General features: G+C 44.1%; 2 protein-coding genes across 3 annotated transcripts in view; both read left to right on the forward strand.

Annotated features, from left to right (window-relative positions):
* The window catches only part of nfkb1 (nuclear factor of kappa light polypeptide gene enhancer in B-cells 1), a 55,844-nt gene extending 55,607 nt beyond the window's left edge, over window positions 1-237 (forward strand). The window contains exon 24 of the mRNA XM_075482023.1: window positions 60-237. Coding sequence (XP_075338138.1) covers window positions 60-154 — 95 coding nt within the window. The 3' untranslated portion in view covers window positions 155-237. The remainder of the gene's footprint in view (window positions 1-59) is intronic.
* A 6,046-nt stretch (window positions 238-6,283) lies between these two features.
* ube2d2l (ubiquitin-conjugating enzyme E2D 2 (UBC4/5 homolog, yeast), like) lies at window positions 6,284-20,975 on the forward strand. Of its 2 annotated transcripts, XM_075482024.1 has the most exons (8): window positions 6,284-6,681; window positions 10,542-10,605; window positions 10,691-10,722; window positions 16,207-16,284; window positions 16,373-16,478; window positions 16,862-16,955; window positions 17,065-17,115; window positions 20,430-20,975. In XM_075482024.1, the coding sequence occupies exons 1-7, from the start codon at window positions 6,658-6,660 to the stop codon at window positions 17,111-17,113; spliced, it is 447 nt and encodes a 148-aa protein (XP_075338139.1). In that variant the 5' UTR covers window positions 6,284-6,657; the 3' UTR covers window positions 17,114-17,115; window positions 20,430-20,975. The 2 variants fall into 2 exon arrangements, with proteins under 2 accessions (XP_075338139.1, XP_075338140.1); XM_075482025.1 differs by lacking the exon at window positions 17,065-17,115 and having other exon boundaries at window positions 6,288-6,681.
* The last annotated feature ends 6,963 nt before the right edge of the window (window positions 20,976-27,938 follow it).

Genomic DNA, 27,938 nt, shown 5'->3' on the forward strand with positions numbered 1-27,938 from the left:
TTACTGTTGCAGCCGTCACCGTGGCGACGGGCCGCTCAGATCTGCTTTGTGTCCCGCAGGCGAGTACCTGAGCGCTGCGGTCCAGGACCTGAAGGTGGACGTCCGGATCGACAGCGGCGTCTGCGACAGCGGCGTGGAGCTGTCCACCGCGTAACCGTGGTTACCGTAACCATCGGAGGCGGGTTTTATCAGAGGAAAGCACAGATCATCCCTCCATCATCCCTCCATCATCCCTCCATCTTCCTGACGGTTTTGATCAAACCCTCTTTACAGATCTAATGAAATTAAACTGCTGTTTCCATGGAAACCGAACCCGATCGGGTCTGGTTCTGGGTTCTGGATCCGGTCAGGAAACACATCCACAGATAGAAGAAGTGCCTTAAGGAGCCCAGAACCAACGGTTCAGAGATGAGCTCGGGGATGTTTTGAGGGATTTTCTGTGGACTTTGTCCTGATGAAGCTCAGCAGGGAGTCTGCAGGGAAAGGTGCTACTTACACTGAGATGATTGTAAAGAGGGAGCTCCAGATGTTTTCTGCTCTGTCTGAGTCCGCAGCTCCAGATGTTTTCTGGTCTGTCTGAGTCCGCAGCTCCAGATGTTTTCTGGTCTGTCTGAGTCCGGAGCTCCAGATGTTTTCAGATGTTTTCTGGTCTGTCTGAGTCTCCCGAGTCTCTGATCCTGAGAACGATGACACACCAGCTGGTTTTCACCTGCACACACCTGCACAGACCTGAAAACATCTGGAACACACCTGAACACACCTGAAAACATCTGAAACACACCTGAACACACCTGAAAACATCTGGAACACACCTAAACACACCTGAAAACATCTGGAACACACCCAAACACAACTGAAAACATCTGGAACACACCTGAACACACCTAAACACACCTCAAAACATCTGAAACACACCTGAACACACCTAAACACACCTCAAAACATCTGGAACACACCTGAACACACCTAAACACACCTCAAAACATCTGGAACACACCTAAACACACCTGAAAACATCTGGAACACACCTGAACACATCTAAACACACCTCAAAACATCTGGAACACACCTGAACACACCTAAACACACCTCAAAACATCTGGAACACACCTAAACACACCTGAAAACATCTGGAACACACCTGAACACACCTAAACACACCTCAAAACATCTGGAACACACCTGAACACACCTGGACACACCTGAAAACATCTAGAACACACCTGAAAACATCTGGAGCTCTCGCTGCGCTTGTTTAAACATTTGATTTTTCACGTTTTTAACTTCTGCTCATCTGTCCGCCATGAACTGAACTTCATGCGTCTGCAGTCTTCTGTCTCACGGGGAGGTTGATGCGTTTCAGCGCGAGGAAACTGAAAAAACGCAACGCATTGTGGGAGTTGTAGTCCAAAGATGTGAGCAGTTGCTTCTCTCCGTCAGTGTGAAACCAAAGTTTCTGTTTTAGAGCAGATATTTATGTCCATGTCTGCACTGTACAGTTCATCACGGTAACTATAACTGGTTGTACTGATGTTTTTTTTAAAATAAAAGTTGTTTTTTTGTATTTACTGAGTGAGTCTTATGAGTTTTTTGAGTGTTTTTATGACCTGTACCTGTAAGTTTGTTTCCTGCAGAGAAGAATTAGATCTGCAGAACACTAAAACGTGTTAAACCAACGCAATTAATTATTAGTTTTATTCTAAAAATTTCCTTTTAAAGTAAAACATTTACTTATTTGGTTAATTATTATTTCTGGACTTGTTTCCTCATCATTTTTATTTTATTTTATTTTATTTTATTTTATTTTATTTTATTTTATTTTATTTTATTTTATTTTATTTTATTTTCCATCCATCCATCCATTATCTTCCGCTGGTCCGGGGATCGGGTCGCGGGGGCAGCAGCTTGAGCAAAGAGACCCAGACGTCCCTGTCCCCGGCCACTTCCTCCAGCTCTTCTGGGGGGACCCCGAGGCGTTCCCAGGCCAGCCGAGAGACATAGTCTCTCCAACGTGTCCTGGGTCTTCCCCGGGGCCTCCTCCCAGTGGGACGGGCCCGGAACACCTCACCGGGGAGGCGTCCAGGAGGCATCCTAACCAGATGCCCGAGCCACCTCATCTGACTCCTCTCGATGCGGAGGAGCAGCGGTTCTACTCCGAGCCCCTCCCGGATGACCGAGCTTCTCACCCTATCTCTAAGGGAGAGCCCAGACACCCTGCGGAGGAAACTCATTTCGGCCGCTTGTATTCGCGATCTCGTTCTTTCGGTCACTACCCACAGCTCGTGACCACAGGTGAGGGTAGGATCTCGTTCTTTCGGTCACTACCCACAGCTCCTGACCACAGGTGAGGGTAGGATCTCGTTCTTTCGGTCACTACCCACAGCTCGTGGCCACAGGTGAGGGTAGGATCTCGTTCTTTCGGTCACTACCCACAGCTCGTGGCCATAGGTGAGGGTAGGATCTCGTTCTTTCGGTCACTACCCACAGCTCCTGACCACAGGTGAGGGTAGGATCTCGTTCTTTCGGTCACTACCCACAGCTCGTGACCACAGGTGAGGGTAGGATCTCGTTCTTTCAGTCACTACCCACAGCTCGTGGCCACAGGTGAGGGTAGGATCTCGTTCTTTCGGTCACTACCCACAGCTCGTGACCACAGGTGAGGGTAGGATCTCGTTCTTTCGGTCACTACCCACAGCTCCTGACCACAGGTGAGGGTAGGATCTCGTTCTTTCGGTCACTACCCACAGCTCGTGGCCACAGGTGAGGGTAGGATCTCGTTCTTTCGGTCACTACCCACAGCTCGTGGCCATAGGTGAGGGTAGGATCTCGTTCTTTCGGTCACTACCCACAGCTCCTGACCACAGGTGAGGGTAGGATCTCGTTCTTTCGGTCACTACCCACAGCTCCTGACCACAGGTGAGGGTAGGATCTCGTTCTTTCGGTCACTACCCACAGCTCGTGACCACAGGTGAGGGTAGGATCTCGTTCTTTCAGTCACTACCCACAGCTCGTGGCCACAGGTGAGGGTAGGATCTCGTTCTTTCAGTCACTACCCACAGCTCGTGACCATAGGTGAGGGTAGGAACATAGATTGACCGGTAAATCGAGAGCTTGGCCTTCTGGCTCAGCTCCTTCTTCACCACGACGGGCCGGTGCAGAGCCCGCATCACTGCAGACGCCGCACCGATCCGCCTGTCAATCTCCTGCTCCATTCGTCCCTCACTCGTGAACAAGACCCCGAGATACTTGAACTCCTCCACTTGGGGAAGGATCTCATTCCCGACCCGGAGAGGGCATTCCACCCTTTTCCGGCCAAAGACCATGGTCTCAGATTTGGAGGTGCTGATTCTCATCCCAGCCGCTTCACACTCGGCTGCGAACCGCTCCAGTGAGAGCTAAAGGTCACGGTCCGAGGTCTGAGGTCGCCAAAACGGACCCCCTCAACGCCCTGGCTGCGCCTAGAAATTCTGTCCATAAAAATTATGAACAGAATCGGTGACAAAGGGCAGCCCTGACGGAGTCCAACCCTCACAGGAAACATGTCCGACTTACTGCCGGCAATGCGGACCAAACTCTGACACTGGTCATACAGGGACCGAACAGCCCATATCAAGGAGTCCGGCACTCCATACTCCCGGAGCACCCCCCACAAGAGTCCCCGAGGGACACGGTCGAACGCCTTCTCCAAGTCCACAAAACACATGTAGACCGGTTGGGCGAGCTCCCATGCTCCCTCCAGGATCCTGCGGAGGGTATAGAGCTGGTCCACTGTTCCACGGCCAGGACGAAAACCACACTGCACCTCCTGAATCCGAGATTCGACTATCCGGCGGATCCTCCTCTCCAGTACCCCCGAATAGACCTTACCAGGGAGGCTGAGGAGTGTGATCCCCCTATAGTTGGAACACACCCTCCGGTCCCCCTTTTTAAAGAGGGGGACCACCACCCCGATCTGCCAGTCCAGAGGCACTGCCCCCGATGTCCACGCGATGCTGCAGAGGCGTGTCAACCAAGACAGCCCCACAACATCCAGAGCCTTGAGGAACGCAGGACGGACCTCATCCACCCCCGGGGCCTTGCCACCGAGGAGTTTTTTGACCACCTCGGCGACCTCAGCTCCAGAAATGGGAGGCCCCACGTCCGAGCTCCCCAACTCTGCTTCCTCATTGGAAGGCGTGTCGGTAGGATTGAGGAGGCCCTCGAAGTATTCCCCCCACCGACTCACGACGTCCCTAGTTGAAGTCAGCAGAGCCCCGCCCTCACCATACACGTTTTGACGGTGCACCGCTTCCCCCCCCTGAGCCGCCGGATGGTGGACCAGAATCTCCTCGAGGCCGTCCGGAAGTCGTTCTCCATGGCCTCCCCGAACTCCTCCCAAGCCCGAGTTTTTGCCTCAGCAACCGCCGAGGCCGCGTTCCGCTTGGCCTGTCGGTACCCATCAGCTGCTTCCAGAGTCCCACTGGCCAAAAAGGCCCGATAGGACTCCTTCTTCAGCTTGACGGCTTCCCTCACCACTGGGGTCCACCAGCGGGTTCGGGGATTGCCGCCACGACAGGCACCGACCACCTTGCGGCCACAGCTCCGGTCGGCCGCCTCAACAATGGAGGCACGGAACATGGCCCATTCGGGCTCAATGTCCCCCACCTCCCCCGGGACATGGCTGAAGCTCTGCCGGAGGTGGGAGTTGAAACTCCTCCTTACAGGGGATTCCGCCAGCCGTTCCCAACAGACCCTCACAATACGTTTGGGCCTGCCAGGTCTGACCGGCTTCCACCCCCACCAGCGGAGCCAACTCACCACCAGGTGGTGATCAGTTGACAGCTCCGCCCCTCTCTTCACCCGAGTGTCCAGGACATACGGCCGCAAGTCCGACGATACGACCACAAAGTCGATCATCGAGCTGCGGCCTAGGGTGTCCTGGTGCCAAGTGCACATATGGACACCCTTATGCCTGAATATGGTGTTCGTTATGGACAATCCGTGACGAGCACAGAAGTCCAACAACAAAACACCACTCTGATTCAGATCGGGGGGGCCGTTCCTCCCAATCACGCCCCTCCAGGTCTCACTGTCATTGCCCACGTGAGCATTGAAGTCCCCCAGCAGGACGAGGGAGTCTCCCGGAGGAGCACTCTCTAGTGCCTCCTCCAGGGACTCCAAAAAGTGTGGGTACTCTGAACTGTTGTTCGGTGCATAAGCACAAACAACAGTCAGGACCCGTCCCCCCACCCTAAGGCGGAGGGAGGCTACCCTCTCGTCTACCGGGGTGAACCCCAATGTACAGGCGCACAGCCGGGGGGCAATAAGTATGCCCACACCTGCTCTACGCCTCTCACCGCGGGCAACTCCAGAGTGGTAGAGAGTCCAACCCCTCTCGAGGAGGCTGGTTCCGGAGCCCAAGCCATGCGTCGAGGTGAGTCCGACTATATCTAGCCGGAACCGCTCAGCCTCGCGCACCAGCTCAGGCTCCTTCCCCAGCAGAGAGGTGACGTTCCACGTCCCAAGAGCCAGCTTCAGTAGCCGAGGATCAGACCGCCACGGTCCCTGCCTTCGGCTGCCGCCCAGCTCACACTGCACCCGACCCCCATGGCCCCTCCCACGGGTGGTGAGCCTGTCGGAAGGGGGACCCATGTCGTTTCTTCGGGCTGTGCCCGACCGAGCCCCACAGGCACAGACCCGGCCACCAGGCGCTCGCCGGCGAGCCCCACCCCTGGGCCTGGCTCCAGGGGGATGCCCCGGTGACCCGCGTCCGGGCAAGGGAACACGGTGTCCAAACATAGTGTTCATCATAGGGGTTTTGTGAGCTGTTCTTTGTCTGGTCCCTCATCTAGGATCTGTTTGTCATGGGTGACCCTACCAGGGGCTTAAAGCCCCAGACAACATAGCTCCCAGACTCATTGGGGCACGCAAACGCCCCCCACCACGGTAAGGTGACAGCTCACGGGGAGGTTAAGGTGACAGCTTTTATTTTATTTTATTTTATTTTATTTTATTTTTTATTTTTTATTTTATTTAGTGTTTTTAAGAGTTCGAAATAAACTACAAACCTTTTACAGAAAGCTGAAAAATTAAATAATATTTAATATTTTAAGGGTTATTTTATCTCCACTGTTTGGGCTGAGGTTTTGTTTTGCGTTCTGGGGGGGTGGAGGGGTGGGGGGGGCAGAATCAAGTCTCGACCTGGGGCCCCACAGCAGGTGGATCCGCCCGTGCTGCCATCGCGTTGTTTGGGAGTTTTTTTTTCGGTTTCGGGAAAACGAGTCGGAGTGAGACCTCTTGCTCCCGGTGCGCTCGTATCTTGCTGTGTGTAACGGAAGACATTTTGAGCTGCTGCGGTCGCTCCGGTTCATTTAGTGAAGTGTCAGCCGGAATTCGGGGCTGACGTGCTGGAGAGTTCGTCTCCACAGTGAGGCAGCAGTCCGCGAAAAAGACTTAACGATTTAACCAGAAACCGGTGCAGTTTAACCGGCGTATGTGTAGCCACCTAGCTAGCTTAGCCACCTTAGCTAGCTTAGCCAACCATAAAAGCTAGCCAAGTCCTAGATGCTAGTGAGTTAGCTGTAAGCTAGCTGGCCTGCCCTCTTCCTCCTCTTCCTCCTCCTCCTCCTCCACCACCACCACCACCTCCTCGACAGCCGGTCCCTCTTGTCAGACAAAATGGCTTTAAAACGGATTTCTAAGGTAAAACACACTCTCTTTGTCGGAGTATTTTTTTTAAGCAGGGGCCGTCGTGTGTAGCTTGTAGCTTGTGTTAGCATGTTAGCCTTAACGGTGCTGGCCCAAAATAACTGGAAGTTCACTCCATCCTGATGAGATTTTAGGCTTTAGCTGCTTGTTATCACAAGTTTACCTGGTAATTATTATTATTAAGGAACCTCCATCAGATTAATGATGAAGCCCGGCTCCAGAATAAGGAAAATATCATGTTAACCCATCTTTTTACCCCATAAATGTGACATTTCTGATGAAGTTTTCCATTAAAACGTCCCCAGTTATCTCCTGATATCCAGATGTGCATCTGCAGATGTTCACAGAACAGCTGATCAATACGTTTTCATTTTTAACCGAGTTAATATCGATCAGTTATTGGTTAAAAAGACCACAAAACATCTTTATTCTCATTAAAACAAACACAACTTTCAGCTTCTGCAGCTTCTTTAGTCGATTTTAAGTCTTTATTCAACATTTATTACCAATAATAAAGATCTAATTAGTTATATTTTTACCAGTTATATAGTAACCAGTTTACCTGGTTATTATTATTATTATTATTCCAGCTGTAAACACCTGTCCTACAGGTGAGGCAAAGGGTGGAGGAACCTCCATCAGATTAATGATGAAGCCCGGCTCCAGAATAAGGAAAATATCATGTTAACCCATCTTTTTACCCATAAATGTGACATTTCTGATGAAGTTTTCCATTAAAACGTCCCCAGTTATCTCCTGATATCCAGATGTGCAGCTGCAGATGTTCACAGAACAGCTGATCAATACGTTTTCATTTTTAACTGAGTTAATATCGATCAGTTATTGGTTAGAAAGACCACAAAACATCTTTATTCTCCTTAAAACAAACACAACTTTCAGCTTGTGCAGCTTCTTTAATCGATTTTAAGTCTTTATTCAACATTTATTACCAATAATAAAGATCTAATTAGTTAGATTTTATAAAGATGTTATTAATAAATTCATGTAAAAGTAAATGTATTTTATTTCTACAGCCCTTTACAAACGATCATTACGATGTACCAAAGTGCTTTACAGCAGGTAATAAATAAAGAGAATAATTACTAAAAACAATAAAAGATATATATATATATATATATATATAAAATACTGTGACCAGCTATATATATTAGTAATATATATATATATATATATTAGTAATATATATATATATATATATATATATATATAAAATACTGTGACCAGCTATATATATTAGTAATATATATATATATATATATTAGTAATATATATATATATATATATATATATATATATTAATAAAACTATAATAATATTTTATTATTTTTTATTTATATATATATATAAATATATATATATAATAAAATCCTGTGACCAGCTGATTTATTACTCAACCTTTTGTAACTCTCACTGTGTTGGAAGATAAATAATTCATTTTTTGAGCCGTAACGGGATAAAAAACATGGAATTTAACTTTTTAAATCAAACTGAAAATTAAATCAGATGTTTTCAGCTGAAATTATCTAAATGTTTTTTTATGTCAACATTGTTTTAAACTCGAAAAACATCAAATCAGATCCAATTTATTCATAAAAACAGAAGTTTTAACGGGAACATCCTTCTTCTTCTTCTGTGGTGTAATACTGCAGCTCAGAAGCGTTCACATTAGTTTGACCTCTGACCTCACAGATCAGAGGTCGGAACTGGTTTGGTTCTCCAGAGTCAGACCTGGAACACACCGACATGTTGGGAAACCCAGTAAAGGCCCAGTTTCTGCTGCTGGTGGAACTGGTTTGGACCCGGTGGGCGGAGCCTACAGAATGGGGACCCGGTGGGCGGAGCTTACAGAATGGGGACCAGGTGGGCGGGGCTTACAGAATGGGGACCCGGTGGGCGGAGCCTACAGAATGGGGACCCGGTGGGCGGAGCTTACAGAATGGGGACCCGGTGGGCGGAGCCTACAGAATGGGGACCCGGTGGGCGGAGCTTACAGAATGGGGACCCGGTGGGCGGAGCCTACAGAATGGGGACCCGGTGGGCGGAGCCTACAGAATGGGGACCCGGTGGGCGGGGCTTACAGAGTAAAGTCAGAATACTGAGAATAAATAAGAAAGAAGTCTAAATACTTCCAGAATAATGTCAAAATATTTAAAAAAAAAATTTAAATGTTCTTTAATTTGACTTTATTTTAAAAATATTAAAAAAAATTTTTTTTTTAATGTTCTTTTATTTGACTTTATTTTAAAAAATGGAAGCCAAAACAGATAAAAAGTTCCATTTCTTAATTTTCTCAGATTAATTTGTTCCAGCAGCAGATTTAACCCCTTTTTCCTCAGATAAACCATAAACTGTTTTATAGCCGATCAGTGATCAATAATCTCAGATATTAATCTGGACAGTAATGCTCGGCCTCAGTTTATAGCAGTAAGTTAAAGTTGATTCTCTGGGGGGGAATTTAGTGGATTTCAGTTTGTTCTGTGGATATATTTTGTGCTTTAAAGCCCCGCCCGGTCGGACCTTTAAACCTCCGTAACATGCCCCCTCTCACCCCCCATCTGTGAAAGTCTTGTTGCTTCTTGCCTCCAGAAGTCGGTGAAACCTGAAAGATGAGCCGAGCTGGGTGTCACATACCAACACACACGGTTTGGCTTCAGGCTGGAAATACAAACCTCCCGTCCTATCAGCAGCCCCCCCCCCCCAGCTGTTATTTCCTGATCCGGACTCGGAGTAAAAATAGGTTCTGCTCCTTACATCAGAACTCGGTTTGTTTTTGATGCCACTTTCACACTGAGCCTGAACCTCGGTTAAATGTGATAATGCAGCATCGTTATCGACAGAAAAATGGTTCAAAACCTGAAAACGAATGCCGAGATTTTAATTTCGACGTCACTTCCTTGATCTGGGAGCTTCAAAGTAAGATGAGGGTTGATCTACTACTGTAGACAACAAAGCAAGGCTGCTCAATTTCTCCATTGATAAAATAAATTCACAACTCTACAACATAAAAAAACATGTAGAATATAGCATATACTTTGTTGTCTACAGTAGTAGATCAACCCTCATCTTACTTTGAAGCTCCCAGAAGTGACGTCGGCGCAGCTTTAGCTGCAGAGAAGCTATCAGGCTTGTGTTGATAATAATAAACTCCTGGACTATGTACAAACTTCCAAATGCATCGTTTTGTGAGTACAGACCATATTTGTACTACTGTAGAAGTTTGGTGTCATGGCATGTGATTTTAGTGTGGTAATTTTGGAGATACTGCCAGGTTCTGTTAGCGCTTGTGCTAAGCTATTCGGGATAACTCAGTAACTCAGCTGATGTTCAGCCAATATCGGAAAAACTTCGGGTGGGCTACTTGGCTGGATGTCACGGTTCAAATGACCCCAGGTTGAATCTACTCCGGAGTATCACTTTAAGCTACAGACAAGGACCAAAACAAAAATAAACCATACAACAACATTAAAAGCTCAAATTTGTTCATCAGTTAAAGAAATAAGCAGATATAATGTCGCGATTTTGTCTGGTATTCTCTGTCTTTGTAGTTTGATGCATTTAGAAGTAATAAAAACAAGAACTAGGAGAAAATGAGCAGCTCTGAACAGGAATATAAGTAAAGACGTGAATACAAACAGTAGCTGGGGCTCGGGTCGGGTTCAGAAGATGGAAACGGAACAAAAGAAGCTGCTGATGTTGCAGTTCAGGGTTTTCTCAGCGAGACGCCGGCGTGTCTTTAAACGCTCATGAAAGTAATGATGTCAGCCCGTGGTTGCACCTGATTGGCTGCCACAGATGTATTAAACACCGATGTGAACGTGTCGTTGCGTTTCCAGGAGCTGACCGACCTGTCCAGAGATCCTCCGGCTCAGTGCTCCGCCGGGCCCGTCGGGGAAGACAGTAAGACCGGCTTTTACTTCCGTTCTCACATGCAGGCGGGAACACGTGTTGGCTTCATTAACTCTGCTTTCTCCTTCTGTTTCAGTGTTTCATTGGCAAGCTACTATTATGGGTCCTGTAAGTATGTCATGCTCTGAAAGATCTGAATGTTTGTCTCCGTGTTCGGGTTAAATCTCTGATTTAAAATCATTTGACTCACAGCTGTGAGTTACCTGAGGAAGACCACCTTAAAGTTCCTTTAATAAAGCAGCAAACTGCTCCCAGAAGCAGCACATCTGTAAGGTTTCCATCACTGAATAACAACCTTTACTGGGGAAACACTCCAACAACGGCTGTGTTCCAAACCGCATACTACTCCTACTACTCCTACTAACTTTCTGAGTTAGTATGCGAGTTTGAGTAAGCGAGAAGTTCCCGGATGCATACTAGATTCTCCTAAATGTTGGGTATGCATCATGAGGTTACTACTCATACTCAAACTACCCAAGATGCAACGTAACGTGACGTTGCCGATCGTCATTTCCTGTCAAAACTGCAGTTTCAAGCTAGCTACAACGAGGGTAGGTTCACTTCCTGTTTTCAAAACAAAAGCACCAATTGTATGGTAATGGCTTTCCCTATGATAAAAGGCAACGGGTATTTTATTTTGTGAAAATAACAGGAAGTGCGTTGCTCTCTGCGGCTAGCTTTAGTAGCGCCGAATTCGTGGGAACAAAATTGTAAACAGCCGGTATTTTGTCAGGTTTTCAACACGTTGGGGATCTAAACGACTACTTTCTCACCTGAAAATGTTTCAAATGTTGCTAAAGTTTACAGAGTTTAGAGCTTAAGGGAAATCAGCTTCAGGCCGGCTGATTTCAGCTCGGGCAGGAGCGAAATGCATTGTGGGTAAACGCTCTGCATACTGTCTGATCGATGAGTATGTAGTATGTGGTATGCAAGGATGTAGGATGGAAGTATGTAGGATGGAAGTATGTAGGATGGAAGTATGTAGGATGGTAGTATGTAGGATGGAAGTATGTAGGATGGAAGTATGTAGGATGGTAGTATGTAGGATGGAAGTATGTAGTATGCAGTATGGAAGTATGTAGGATGGAAGTATGTAGGATGGAAGTATGTAGGATGGAAGTATGTAGTATGGAAGTATGCAGTATGTAGTATGCAGTATGGAAGTATGTATTATGCAGTATGTATTATGCAGTATGTATTATGTAGTATGGAAGTATGCAGTATGTAGTATGTAGTATGGAAGTATGCAGTATGTAGTATGGAAGTATGCAGTATGCAGTATGTTGTATGTATTATGTAGTATGGAAGTATGCAGTATGGAAGTATGCAGTATGGAAGTATGCAGTATGGAAGTATGCAGTATGCAGTATGGAAGTATGTAGTATGCAGTATGTAGTATGTATTATGCAGTATGTATTATGTAGTATGGAAGTATGCAGTATGTAGTATGGAAGTATGCAGTATGTAGTATGGAAGTATGTAGTATGCAGTATGTATTATGCAGTTTGTATTATGTAGTATGGAAGTATGCAGTATGTAGTATGGAAGTATGTAGTATGGAAGTATGCAGTATGGAAGTATGCAGTATGTAGTATGGAAGTATGTAGTATGCAGTATGTAGTATGCAGTATGGAAGTATGCAGTATGCAGTATGTAGTATGCAGTATGTAGTATGCGGAATGGAAGTATGTAGTATGCGGTATGGAAGTATGTAGTATGCAGTATGGAAGTAGGAAGTATGCAGTATGTAGTATGTATTATGCAGTATGTAGTATGCAGTATGTAGTATGGAAGTATGTAGTATGGAAGTATGCAGTATGGAAGTATGCAGTATGTAGTATGGAAGTATGTAGTATGCAGTATGGAAGTATGCAGTATGCGGTATGGAAGTATGTAGTATGCAGTATGTAGTATGCAGTATGGAAGTATGTAGTATGCGGTATGGAAGTATGTAGTATGCAGTATGGAAGTATGCAGTATGTAGTATGGAAGTATGCAGGATGTAGTATGTATTATGCAGTATGTAGTATGCAGTATGTAGTGTGTAGTATGCAGTATGTAGTGTGTAGTATGTAGTATGCAGTATTGCAGTATGTAGTATGGAAGTATGCAGTATGTAGTATGGAAGTATGGAAGTATGCAGTATGTAGTATGCAGTATGCAGTATGTAGTATGTAGTATGCAGTATGCAGTATGTAGTATGCAGTATGCAGTATGTAGTATGTAGTGTGTAGTATGCAGTATGTAGTATGGAAGTATGCAGTATGCAGTATGTAGTATGGAAGTATGTAGTATGCAGTATGTAGTATGCAGTATGCAGTATGTAGTATGTAGTATGCAGTATGTAGTATGCAGTATGTAGTATGCAGTATGCAGTATGTAGTATGTAGTATGTAGTATGCAGTATGCAGTATGTAGTATGTAGTATGCAGTGTGTAGTATGCAGTATGTAGTATGTAGTGTGTAGTATGCAGTATGTAGTATGGAAGTATGTAGTATGCAGTATGTAGTATGCAGTATGCAGTATGTAGTATGCAGTATGCAGTATGTAGTATGTAGTATGCAGTATGCAGTATGTAGTATGTAGTGTGTAGTATGCAGTATGTAGTATGGAAGTATGCAGTATGCAGTATGTAGTATGGAAGTATGCAGTATGTAGTATGCAGTATGCAGTATGTAGTATGCAGTATGTAGTATGTAGTATGTAGTATGCAGTATGTAGTATGTAGTATGCAGTATGCAGTATGTAGTATGTAGTATGCAGTATGCAGTATGCAGTATGTAGTATGCAGTATGTAGTAGGCAGTATGCGGTTTTGAACACAGCCAGTGAGTCCGGTTTACTTTAAATCAGGGTTTCTGAGCTCCAGCCTTCTTCTTTCTTACGGTTTTACAGGATCAGACGCCGTCTGGTTCTGACTGAGTCTTACACCATGAAGGAACAACAGCATTAGATGGTGTTGGTGGTTGATTCGGGTGGTGTCACCTCTGTGTTGTGTGTCAGTCACAGTTTAGGTGGAAGCTTTTAATGCTCTCTTTACAGAGAAGCAGCTAATCAGACGTTGCAGTCGCATTAAACATGCTGCTCACACAGAAATGCAGCTACTGAAACCAGCTCGCCCAGATGTTCCAGATGGGTTTGAATCCCTCCGGGACTCAGATGGTCCTCGGTGCTCAGTTCACGCAGATGATGAGACGAAGCTTCGGCCCTCGTCTTCCTCAGTCTCTCTGGCTCATACAGCTGCTTCTGAGGATGGACTGAAAGTCTCACTGATCACTGAGATCGACCTGAAATTAATCACCATTTCCTTTAACCCTAATCCCTGATGGGGGACATTTTTCTCCACTTGGGCTGTGCTTTCTCCTCTAATTTCACACTGAGAATAGTGATACTCGTCATATTTGGTCCAGTTGTGCATTTTTGACTCTTTTTTTCGAATTTCAAACACACATCATACACAATGCAATTTTTCATTGTGTAGAAAAAAAACTCCTTAATTTCTGAAAAGGGACATTTTTGTCCCCTTTTAAAACGACCTAAAAACATCATATATTAATATTTTTTTCATAAATCTTCAGTTCTGATCATAACTACCAAGTTTTCAATTATTTAAAACATTTTTTTAACCCTTTAGATGCCAATTTGAACTTTTTAGCCCAAATTTTAAGCCTTTAGGTGCCAGTATTTTCAAAATATGGAATGCAGAGTGGAATTATTGAGAAGGGATAATTATGATAATTATGTCAATGATTAGCAACAACATTGATTTTTAGGGATTTTTAATTTTTTTGTTATGCCTGATTTAAAAAAAAGTTGTGTTTTAAATCAGTTATGAGGGTTAAGGTCATTTTATGGTCCAGTATGTGGAGTTCTGACCATCCGTCCATATGTTCACTGTTTAAATCCAGGTTAAAAACATTTCTCTTTCCGTGTGCTTATGGTTTTCTTTTTCCCCTCTTCTTTGATTCCTTTTAACTGTGTTTTTAATTTTTTTTCTCTTTAAATTGCTGCTTTATGCTGTTCTTTTAAATGCCTTGTCTTTAGGTAAAGCACATTGAGTTGCCTGTGGTATGAAATGCGCTGTATGAATAAACAGGGTGCTTGCGCAAGTCTTGAAAGTCTTAATAAGTCTGGAATTTTGTAGCACTGTTTTCCAGACCTTGAAAAGTCTTGAATTTTGTGTGAAAGTCTTAATAAGTATGGAAAATAAATGTATGGTAGAATTTTACAGTATGCTGAAAGGCATTGTGAAATGAGAAATAGGAAGGTGGGCTATAAAACTATAATTTTACTCACTGGCCACGTACTGTATCAGCCTAATGGGATGAGATGTGAGTGAAGAGACTGAATTCTACATCCATCCATCCATTCATTTTTTTTATAGATAGTTTTTGTGACACTTGTTTGATGTGAAATTCATCAACTTGTGATTTTTTTTTTTTTTTTTTTAAACGTTTTGATCAGTAAAAGCATAATTAACTGTGAATAATGCATTTGTTCATTGAATACTATTCTATAAAAATTAACATTTCTAATAAACACAGTTGGTATCATCTCAACCAATGAAGTAGGAACACAAGTTACAAGCACATAAAGTTAAGGTCTTGGGGGAAAAAAATAACAGTTTTAAAAAAGTCTGGAATTTTAATTTGGAAAAAGAGCAAGCACCCTGATAAAGATGCCTTAAAGGGGAACTGCGGTATTTTCAACATTAAGCCTCTTTTCTGAGTTGTCTGCGATGTTTTAGAACCCCCCTCACCGCTTTTTGGATGTTTACTGCTGTCTCCGGTATTTGCCTAATTTTGATTCTTCTCAACCTGCTTCAGAACGGCAAGTCATGCGCATGTCTACAAAGGTCCGTAAAAGCATCATAAACGTCCGTTTTCAAAATCATCAACTCAGCGGAGTGGTTACTGGTGTGCACTGGTAATCCAGATCAAATTTCGTGGCGAAAAGTTGCTTCTGTCGTGTTTTATTTGACATTTTGTACTGGATGTTCGTTGATATTACTCCGCCACCGCTAAGAAAATAGTGCGAGCATGAACGAGCTGCCAAATAAAACACGACAGAAGCAACTTTTCGCCACGAAATTTGATATGGATTACCAGTGCACACCAGTAACCACTCCGCTGAGTTGATGATTTTGAAAACAGACGTTTATGATGCTTTTACGGACCTTTCTGGACTTGAGCATGACTTGCCGTTCTGAAGCAGGTTGAGAAGAATCAAAATTAGGCAAATACCGGAGACAGCAGTAAACATCCAAAAAGCGGTGAGGGGGGTTCTAAAACACTGCAGACGACTCAGAAAAGAGGCTTAATGTTGAAAATACCGCAGTTCCCCTTTAAAGACGATGATGATGTGGGACCTTCAGAGGTCTGAGCAGAAACCGGAGCTGGAAAGCAGAGTGGGCCGAGATCAGGGGTTCACTTAGTTTCTCAGGGTCGGAGCTGCTGTTTGATTTGTTGAAACCAGTGAAAATGCGTTAAATAAACTTTAACTGAAGGAGAGCCCGACTGATCACCTGATTTATTAAGGTACTGATTAATAAAAGGATCTCAGCGTTGAACCTGCGTCTCCTCTCTGTTGCAGCCCGACAGTCCCTATCAGGGCGGCGTGTTTTTCCTCACTATTCACTTCCCCACAGATTATCCCTTCAAACCACCCAAGGTCAGTAACGCACCTCCTCCCTCAGAAAACCTCCTTTTATCCTTTTTATCCCCTTTTACCTGCTCTGATGAGTCCCTTTTTCTTCCAGGTCGCCTTCACAACGAGAATTTATCACCCAAATATTAACAGTAACGGCAGCATCTGCTTGGATATATTGAGATCTCAGTGGTCTCCAGCATTAACCATCTCTAAAGGTAAGAGGCAGCATCAAATCCATCTTTATTTAGCCTTTTATTCTGGTTGAATCTGTTTTCTTTTTTTATAAATCTCTCACTTTAGTTTTAAAACTTCAGTTCCTGAAATATTTTTGCACAAATTGGAAATAACGGAAGTAAATAAATGACAAAGGTTTGATTAAATAATAAATGTATGATGAATTTAAAGGTAAAGAATACAGAATATTCAAATAAATCAAATATTTTCCAGTTAAAACGAGAGAAAAGATTAAAAACTGAGATGAATTCTGGAAGAATCGTTATTTTCTGAGCATTTATCACCATTTAAACTAATTTTATTAAGTTAAACTCGTGTAAACTCTTGTTAAACTTTGGCCTCTAACTCTGTTTTCCTCCCACAGTCCTTTTGTCCATTTGTTCTCTGTTATGTGACCCGAATCCTGACGACCCGTTAGTGCCAGAGATCGCCCGCATCTACAAAACAGACCCTGTCAGGTGAGTCTGCGCCCGGAGCAGCGAAGCTCAGAGAGCGCACACACGAGGGTTCAGGTGTGGAGCCGGACCTCAGCGGCAGGTGTTTAACCCCACTGTCCTGCTGTCTCAGGTATAACAGACTAGCCAGGGAGTGGACAGAGAAGTATGCCATGCTGTGAGGGTAAGAGCCGAGCTGAGCCGAGCCAAGCTGAGCTGAGCCTCACCTGGGCCTCACCTGGGCCTCACCTGAGCCTCACCTGAGACTCACCTGGGACTCACCTGGGACTCACCTGGGACTCACCTGAGACTCACCTGGGACTCACCTGGGACTCACCTGAGCCTCACCTGGGCCTCACCTGAGCCTCACCTGAGCCTCACCTGGGACTCACCTGAGCCTCACCTGGGACTCACCTGAGCCTCACCTGGGACTCACCTGAGACTCACCTGAGACTCACCTGGGACTCATCTGGGACTCACCTGAGACTCACCTGAGACTCACCTGGGACTCACCTGGGACTCACCTGAGACTCACCTGGGACTCACCTGGGACTCACCTGGGACTCACCTGAGCCTCACCTGGGCCTCACCTGAGCCTCACCTGAGCCTCACCTGGGACTCACCTGGGACTCAACTGAGCCTCACCTGAGCCTCACCTGGGACTCACCTGGGACTCACCTGGGACTCACCTGAGACTCACCTGGGACTCACCTGGGACTCACCTGAGCCTCACCTGAGCCTCACCTGGGACTCACCTGAGCCTCACCTGGGACTCACCTGGGACTCACCTGAGACTCACCTGAGCCTCACCTGAGCCTCACCTGAGACTCACCTGGGACTCACCTGAGACTCACCTGGGACTCACCTGAGACTCACCTGAGCCTCACCTGAGCCTCACCTGAGACTCACCTGGGACTCACCTGAGACTCACCTGGGACTCACCTGAGCCTCACCTGAGCCTCACCTGAGCCTCACCTGAGCCTCACCTGGGACTCACCTGGGACTCACCTGGGACTCAGCTGGGCCTCACCTGAGCCTCACCTGAGCCTCACCTGAGACTCACCTGAGCCTCACCTGAGACACACCTGGGACTCACCTGGGACTCACCTGGGACTCACCTGAGCTTTCTGAAGCACGGTGATGCAGAGCATGGCTGCAGATTCCTGCATGCAGCACAGCTCAGAGAGGTCCAAAGGTCCAGATGTTCTGACCAGCAGAACTTTAACGTGATGAACGGGTGGAGCAGCAACCCCTGAAACTGCACCTTTAACCTCTGGTTTAAACACTCAGTGGGGTCACATGGCACCGAAAGGATCGGATTATTGGCTGAATTACAATCAGACTGAGTTATTAGCCGCTTTCGGACAGACAGTTCTAAGAAAGTAGTTATCAGAACTACCCTCCTCGAATTTCGTTCTGATAACTGTCCTTCTGTTTCAGTCTGCATTCGCACATGAGTCGGGACCTGATAGGGACTGATGCGCCGTGCGCAGCCGTCTGCTTCAGTGACGTGTTAGCCGTTAGCCGTTTAGCGCTACATTCAAACACAAAACAAAACGGCAAAAGTAAGGAGAGTAGAAAAAACACCACCAAGAAGCTAATATGGAGAGCGGGGAGGCCATCGTGTTTATGGTCTGCATGATGGTGATATTAATCATGGACAATCACATCGGGCGTCTAATATCGAGGCTGGAAGAGCTCACAGAGAGAGTCAGGAGACAATACTTTTTCATTTCATGAAGGAAGAAAGGAGAGCAGAGCGCTGCAGACTAATGAGACCAGTGTAAGTTTAACTTAGTAAACACCCGCCGGTTGTGTCTGTGTCATATGAGGAGACATTTCAGCCGTGATAGCATGACATGGGGCGTAGCTACCAACCACCACACACCTCCCTTAGATTAGTTCTATAGAACCATGAAAAGACCCGACCTCGGAGAAGGAGCTAAATAGTTATAGGAACTAAGGGAGAAAGCCCCGAGTTCCTGTATGTCCGAACACGGGAGAAAACGGCCCCGCGGATTAAAAGGTTATTAGAACTGCCAAAGGTTCCTACAGTCCGAAAGCGGTGATTGGCTGTGTTCGATACTGCATACTACATACTACATACTGCATACTGCATACTGCATACTACATACTACATACTGCATACTGCATACTGCATACTACATACTACATACTGCATACTGCATACTGCATACTACATACTGCATACTGCATAGTACATACTACATACTGCATACTGCATACTGCATACTGCATACTACATACTGCATACTGCATACTGCATACTACATACTACATACTGCATACTGCATACTGCATACTACATACTACATACTGCATACTGCATACTGCATACTACATACTGCATACTGCATACTGCATACTACATACTGCATACTGCATACTGCATACTACATACTGCATACTGCATACTACATACTACATACTGCATACTGCATACTGCATACTACATACTGCATACTGCATAGTACATACTACATACTGCATACTGCATACTGCATACTGCATACTACATACTGCATACTGCATACTACATACTGCATACTACATACTGCATACTGCATACTACATACTGCATACTACATACTACATACTGCATACTACATACTACATACTACATACTGCATACTACATACTGCATACTGCATACTACATACTGCATACTGCATACTACATACTGCATACTACATACTGCATACTGCATACTACATACTGCATACTGCATACTGCATACTACATACTGCATACTGCATACTGCATACTACATACTGCATACTGCATACTACATACTGCATACTACATACTGCATACTGCATACTACATACTGCATACTGCATACTGCATACTGTATACTGCATACTGCATACTACATACTGCATACTGCATACTACATACTGCATACTGCATACTTCCATACTACATACTTGCATACTGCATACTACATACAGCACATTTAAAATAAAGCTAAATGCTAAAAGCTATACACTACTTTTGGATTCATTTTTGGATTCTGCGTACAAATGAGATTAATCGTGATTAATCAGGGAAATCATGTGATTAATTAGATTAAACATGTTAATCGCTGCCCAGCCCTAGATTTATGTGACTCGAGTCAGAAAAAGTAACATGAACACGTCATCGCTCGGCTTTAAATACGAACAGGTTGATATAATCCAGAAGCTTCAGGTGTGAGCGCCGCCCGTCTCACCTGTGGCGGCGGCGGCGGCGGCGTGTTGCTCAGGCGAATCGTGCTGCTTCACTTCTTTGTGCTTGAAATGTGATTAAAGTTGAGCTGATGCAGCCGGCAGGTGAGTCTGACACGGACGCCACGGGTCAGTCCGCAGAGTGATGGCGCTCAGCGTGTGCTCCACGTTGGCGTGTGCTTCCCGTGTGTTTGGCGTGTTTTTGGGGCATGGCATCGTCCCCGCGGCCCGTCTGATGGCACCTTCCTCACTTCCTGTTTCCCTCCTGCAGGTACAACAAGACAGCTCAGGACTGGACTCAGAAATACGCCATGTGATGCGCCGCCAGCTGGACTCACCTGTCTGTTTCTCACGTGGCCACGCCCCCTCCCCCCCCCACCCCGTTACAGCAATTTGTTCACATTTCTGTTTGTCCCATCTTCAACTTGAATGCTTTTAAAACCAACGTTTGTCTGCTTTAAACACGAGCGAGCGCCGGGCCGCGGAGCCGCCAACGTGCCAACGGAACAAACGCCGCCGAGCGGACTCGCCCGCCCGCCGGGCGCCATGCGGCGCAGCGGAGCTCGCTAATGCATGTCAGTGATCGGTTCATGTGCTGCTCTGAACACTCGTTTTAAAAAGAGAAAAAAAGGCGAAAGCTTTCTCAGTTTGTAGTTTTTTTTGTCCTGAGTTTTTAGACGAGAGCCGTTAGTTCATCCATCATCCAACACTGTTCTCCTCTTTTTGCACTGAAAAGAAACGAAGCTCCCAGCGGCTGATCGATCAACTAATAGCTCTGTGATGTTTTTCTCAATAAAGTGGAACAAATTGCAGCTTCGCTTTTGTCCTGTTCTTTCATTTCCTCAGGGTTTGATCTTAACTTTCAGATCGATGTTTAATCTGCATGCTGATGAAATATTATTCTGTAATATAATGACATGTCATATGTAACTTTTAAAAAGTATTTATTTTGGATTATTCTTGGTCATTTTCCACAAAAAAATCAGGCATTGCTACTAACGGGGGAAGCTAGTTCCAACATTAGCTTAAAGTCTGCCACCTAAATGTAAAGCTGGAATAGAAGCTCTGACATTAAAAACAAAACTATAAACTTAACAAATTCATTTTGTTTAAAATCCAGAAAGTATTTAATTTGGAATATCATTGGGAATTTCCCACAGAAATACGTAGACTACTGTAAATGGGGGAAGCTAGCGCCAAATTTAGCATAAACTTAGCAACCAGCGACCCGACTAATCAAATACTTTTTTCTTTAAGATCCACAAAGTATGTAATTTGGCATTTGTTGAGTAATTTTCCACAGAAATGCAGGATTTACTGCTAACAAGTGGAAGCTAGCGCCAACTTTAGCATTAGCTAACGTTAGCCTTCTGACACCATATTGCACCTGTGCCTCCTAAATACAGATAAAACCGCCAGCTTTCATTAAAATGACATCTGCTTGCTGAATAAAAAATCATGTTTAATATCTGTAAAGAATACTGAATTTGGAATATTTTTGGTAATTTTCCTGTAAAATATAGTGACGATTGCTAACAGCGATTAGCATGAGCTAACATTAGCCTACAAGCTTTGGATAATAATTCTGAGGGTTTCTGCTGTGATGGAGAAACTGCTGCCAACATGGACTCTCCACTGAAGGCCATGAAGTCAAAGATGAAAGGTGAGACAACAGGTGTCTTTATTCACATCATACGTGTATTTTCTGCTCCATTAAACACACAAACCAACGACTGTTTTAGTCCGAGTAGCCGTTAGCTTCACCAGCACAGAAGCAGCTGATTCCACCGGGTCACAGCAGAAATAATATTTAAAAACATTAATCAAGCTATGATTCACTTTTAAACGTAAATGTAACAAAAACCAAGGACGTGTATAGATTTTAGAGTCAAACCCAACACTTTTAACAGTGATTAACCCTCATACCTGATTTAAAACACAACTTAATTTCTGAAAGAGGACATTTTTGTCCCCTTTTAAAACGACCTAAAAACTATAACGGATGTCTATGGGACTGTAATCTGCAGAAAAACTAAAAAGCTGATAAAACTGATGTTGTTGCTCATCAATGACATATCCCAGACCTAATAATCCCCAGAGAATATTTCACTTTGCACTGCATACATTGAAAATACAGCAGTTTTTTGTGTTTTTTTTTTTACAGAAATTGGTGTTTATCTCATTATACACTGGTATTTAAAGGGTTAATTTTTTTAAAATAATTGCAAACTTGGTAGTTATGATCAGAACTGAAGTGGAAGAAAAGATTTATGAAAAGAAAAGTAACATATGGTATTTTGGGGATCATTTTAGAAGGGGACAAAAATGTCCCTTTTCAGAAATTAAGGAGTTTGTTTTGTTTTTAAATCAGGCATAAAAACAAAAAATTTTAAAATCCCTAAAAATGAATGTTGTTGCTAATCATCGACATATCCCAGACCATAATTATCCCTACTCAATAATTCCACTTTGCATTCCATATTTTGAAAATACTGGCACCTAGAGGCTTCAAATTTGGGCTAAAAAGTTCAAATTTGGCATCTAAAGGATTAATTTTTTTTTTTTTAATAATTACAAACTTGGTGTTTATGAAGTAGCCTGGGAATTCCCATGCTGCTTTGCACGCGATTTCATTCTCACTGCAAAGTCAGCCTGGAAACCACCGCCCTTATTTTTGCCTGAGTTAGGGAACCAATCACAGAACGGGGGGGGGCAGCAAGACGATGACGACGTCTATGCGCGACACCGAAGCTTGTAGAGTGTTAATCCAACATGGCAGCGGACACAACGTTACCGTTCGATGCAGCCTTAGAAAGTGTTTTAAGTAGCTTAGAGCGCAAGTTTACTTTTAAAAAAGAGCAACGTTTGGCGTTGAAAGATTTCATTGCCAAGAAGGATGTATTTGCTCGTCGAATTTCTGTCGCTCTACATACGTCATCTGGTATAAGTGATACAATTGGCTATGAATCGCGCGCAAAGCAGCATGGGAAGAACCAGACGCCATCTGATAGACATTCGTAGCGCCCAATAAACGGCTCTAGGCATTCGTAAACCACGCCTCAAATACGAGAAAATGCACACCGAGTTCCAAGACCACCATCTCATCCAGATGTGGACGCGTCAGCCAGGCTAGCTGGATCAGAACTGAAGTGGAATAAAAGATTTATGAAAAAAAAGTGGGAAAAAATATTAATATATGATGTTTTTAGGTCGTTTTAAAAGGGGACAAAAATGTCCCTTTTCAGAAATTAAGGAGTTTTTTTCTACACAATGAAAAATTGCATTGTATACATAGACAAGTTTTGTATTTCACTTTTTAATACCTGATTAAATACATGATCTTTCTAGTTGAAGCCATTTGTTTCATTTCCTCAAAACAGTGAATTAATCCAGTGTTATTGATGTAAAGGATGAGTTTACTATGAATGAACTGTGTTAAAAGAAATTGTAACTCTAAGGACGATAGGGCACTCATGATCGTAGTTCAGTGCAATAATGAAATGAAATTACATCAACCTTTATTTTCAATTTTGTACAACAATATATTCAACATTATATTACATTATGTAAACAACAGACATCTGTTGGCACCTACATAGGGCAGTTTATTTTGGTTTTAAAATGCTGAGATATTTACTGCAGAACTGTAACCTTCCCTCAACAAAATCATCAACGATCTTCGGGAGCATGTGAGAAAAGTAAAATGTACGCAGGATTGCAGCTGCGTGGGAACAAGATCTCCAGCGACACGTACATCCCGCGGTTTTGACTTCTCCAGCTTCAGTTACCAGCACCCGAGCATTATGTGTGGCCAACCGGTCAGAGACTAAGAGCCGCATTCTCTACTGTGTGACCACAAAGCGCTAGCCTGGCGACGCCATCCTACGTACTCCCGCCCAAAGATTTTGGCTCCGCACATAGTCTGGCCAAATCCCCTACTTCGGTTCGCTCAGTGTTTTGCCAATCAGCAAACAGTTGCGAGTGGTGACGCAGAACTCACGCGCGGAGTCCATTGTAGTCCATGTAATTGTAGTTCAACCGCAGCGGAAATAAACATGGCGACGGAAGAACGCTAGAAGCTATCCATGAAGTTGTCTCAACTCTGGAGATCATTACACAATTAAAACGAGAGCAAGAGGAATGCCTCGTCAATTTTGTTAGTGGCAAGGATGTCGTAGCTCTCCTTCCAACTGGCTTTGGGAAAAGTTTGATTTCTCAAATGGTACCGGTATAATGAAAGCGGATGTGGGAAGCGTGATTCGCGAGCTAGAGCCTCGCGAGAGTAAGCATGAACCTCGGCGCATAACCAACGTCATTTCTAAACATTATGATTGGTTAAGGGAACTCCGTTACTCCAATGAATTTAAGTTGCTGGGTAAGGTCCCGCCCTCCATGGAAACGGATTCCTCTTGGGTTTTCCCAGACTGTTTGACAGAGTCAACAGTCGGCTTTCGCCCAGGCTAGCAAAGCGCCACATTATTTTTGAAAAATGACCGGATTCTCTCCGTTACATCCGTCTGTTCTTGACTCTTAAGGTGCTAGCATGGTTGCCGCGTCTGTCACGGCGGTGTCGCACCGTGACGTCAAAATGGCGTTTCAGGCCTGGCGCTTCCCTTGAAAAGACGGCGCAGCGTGTTGTCGTGCACCAGTCGATTTTTGTAACTTAGCTGCGCCGAGAACGACAAACCGAATGGACCGATGTGAGACCGGCTCAGTGAGGAGGTGCGTTTGTACAGGCAGCTGTATGAAACTGCAGTGAAACAGCACAGGGAGCACGTAAACTCCCAAAACTGGTGCACAGAGATGGGCAGAACTTTGGGGAAAGAGGGAGAGTTCTGTAAGAATGTGTGGAAGAAGCTACGGGACAGATGCCTGAAGGCAAAGAAGAGGGCAGAGACTCTGTTGATGCTGGGGGCTTCAGACCTTCACCTCTATTAACTGAATTAAAAAATTAAAATGATCCGAAAACTGCAGCAGTATCATTAATGACAGTGTTCCTGCTCTTCATTGTTTTCTTCTCCACTTTCGTGGTTGTAGTTAGCGGTAACCTTCACCTAGCAGCGCCACCTCTGTGACGGAGAAAACTGCAACTACTGGCGCATCGACTTGCGCCGCTATATATAGCCGGCACGAAGTCGTGACGTCATCAACACCGCTCGCGCTATTAGACGCGTCACGCGGCAGCCATGCTAGAGGCTTTAGGAGGCAGAGTCGTTATGTCAGGAGGACGCTGCTAATAAAGTTACATACAAGTACACAGTGCATTCAAGTTTATTATTATATTTACTAAATACCACACAGTCTGTGTTGGTCGTATCGTTTTATTTTGTAGTATTTATCCGCCACACCGGGAAAATATTGCCTGACATTAAACCGGTCCATGAGGCTAAAAAGGTTGGAGACCGCTGCCGTATTGAACTCAAACGAAGCGAACACGCACATTAAAAAACACAAACACAAATGTTGATATGAACGTAAGAGCCGCATGAAACCATGGGGTGGGGGATAGTAACTCCATCTCCAGTTAATGTATTTAAACTCTGTTCTGTCCAAGCTAGCAGCATCTGGTTACATTGGCAAACGCTGCGCAAATTACTTCCGGCGGAAATGAAGTGCATTTGTGGAGAGTAATGGCGGGTTTGTCGCGTTAAAGGGTTTATATCCACAGTGTGAAATTAGAGGAGAAAGTACACCCCAAGTGGAGAAAAATGTCCCCCATCAGGGATCGACACCGTGGAGTGACCAGTTTTAAGTATCTGGGTGTGGTCATACATGACAAATCGTCTTTCATGCTCAACCGGTTTGGGGTGTGCAAAAAACTCATGGAAATGTTTTATTACTCCATGATTGAGTCCATCCTGACCTGCCATCATCACCTGGTTCGGCAGCCTCACAACAGGTGACAAAAAAAGGTCAGAACACTTTGGAAAAGTCGAGAGGAAGTTTGTCGGAGTGAACTTACCAATTCTGTCACCGACCTTTGGCAGGAGACTAAACTCCAAAGCCCAGGACATCACACAGCGTCCTGACCGTCCACTCTGTCCTGAGTTTGAGGACATTTAGAGTCCCGAGGACCAACACAAACAGGATGAAGAACTCATTTTTACCACAAGCCATCAGCCAGCTAAACCAGAATTTTAAATAGTTGCCCTCATGTTTTATGGTCCTATAGTGCTTTTACCCCCCTTTCCAAGTGTTGCCCCTGATTGTGTTTCAATGTCTGTAAGTTTTTAATGTTTTATCTGCCTGCACAGCAAATAAAGATGAAGTCACCTCAGTTTGGTGAAACTTTGAACATGAGATGTGTTAACGTTGTTCTAATCAGGAAACTAAGAGCTGAGCTTTTAATTTCCTGCTTCTGGTTAACCAGCTGTTCACTCTTCTTAATAACTAAGTGAGATGTTTTCTCATGTGTTATTCCAGCAGAATAATCTGCCTCTGAAGCAGCTGGTTCAGTTTTCTGTGGGTCAGGATCCTGTGAGCTGTGGTGTAATGAGCCGCTTCCTCCACTAGATGGCGCCACGTTCCCATGAAACTTCTCCAGCTGCAGATTCGCCTGAACAAGAAATCTGTTTCCAATGAGTTCAGACAGTTTGTCTTTAATAGAAACTGTTTTTTTAATTATTCAGATGTCCATCAGTCAGACTTTATTGATCACAGAGATTTACAGCCGCCGGGGAGATAAAAACTGTCCAAATGTGGAGATTAAAAGCTCCCCAGAAACAGGAAAAATATATTTTTTTACATATTAGAAATGACTAAAGTAGATCATATAAAATAAACTGAACCTCCAGAGAAGTTTAGAAACAACCACAGGTCAGAAAATGGAAATAAAACATCAATTATTTCATTAACTTTGACTTCATTTTAATGTGAAAGGTGCTTTAAAAGGATAAATGTTTCATTTAGGAATGAAACTTTCCTTCAGAAGTTTCTGATCGGAACAGAAAGTGAGAAGAAAGAAAAGATTAAAAGCACAGACTGTCAGTTATTTCTGCTCATTTAGAGAATAAAAACATTTAATTAAGGAATAAAAGCAGCTGCTCTCTGTAGCTTCTCTGTTCAGACTGATGATAAGAAATAAAAGCATTTTTTATATATATTTATATCTATAAATCAGACGTTTCAGAATATTTTCATGACATGTTTCATTTATTTATTTATTTTAAGGTGTTAAAAAGAACTAAAGGAAATAATAATGAAGAAGAAAGAAAGTCCTGAGAGCAACAGGAAGAAGCTGATTTAATCCGACCTCCTTCACTATAATAATCATCACTTTTACTTCCTGTTTTATCTTAAATTCTTCTTCACTTTGTCACATTTTCTGTTTAATTTGCCCAGAGAAACACCAGCAGATGCAGGTTTTTACAGATGTGAACCCACAGAGTTCTTCTGCCGCCAGAACTTTTAGTTCCATTAAATAAAATAAAATACAATAGAACCGTTTTAATTGAACTGCCCCTCAAACTGCCCCCGCCTCTTTGCTTTCTCTTTGCTGCAGTATCTGTGCTATTGATCATCCTTGTGGGATGGATTGATCCTGATGATTCTGAATATTGATCAGTGTCCCAAACCGCAGCCGGATGCTTTGTTTCTGTTGAATATGTTCCTTTATAACAGCAGAATCAGCCTGTTGTTGTTTCCTGTCGGAACATTTTTTAAGGCTTAGAGACAATCCACCAAAACAAAAGCTCTGTGAATCTGAGGAAGGGAACCTTTACACTTTTACACATGGGAAAATGTAATATTATTCATCAACAAAGTGTTCAGGACACATTAT

Source organism: Odontesthes bonariensis, chromosome 13 (assembly GCF_027942865.1).
Source record: "Odontesthes bonariensis isolate fOdoBon6 chromosome 13, fOdoBon6.hap1, whole genome shotgun sequence".
Lineage (NCBI taxonomy): Eukaryota > Metazoa > Chordata > Actinopteri > Atheriniformes > Atherinopsidae > Odontesthes > Odontesthes bonariensis.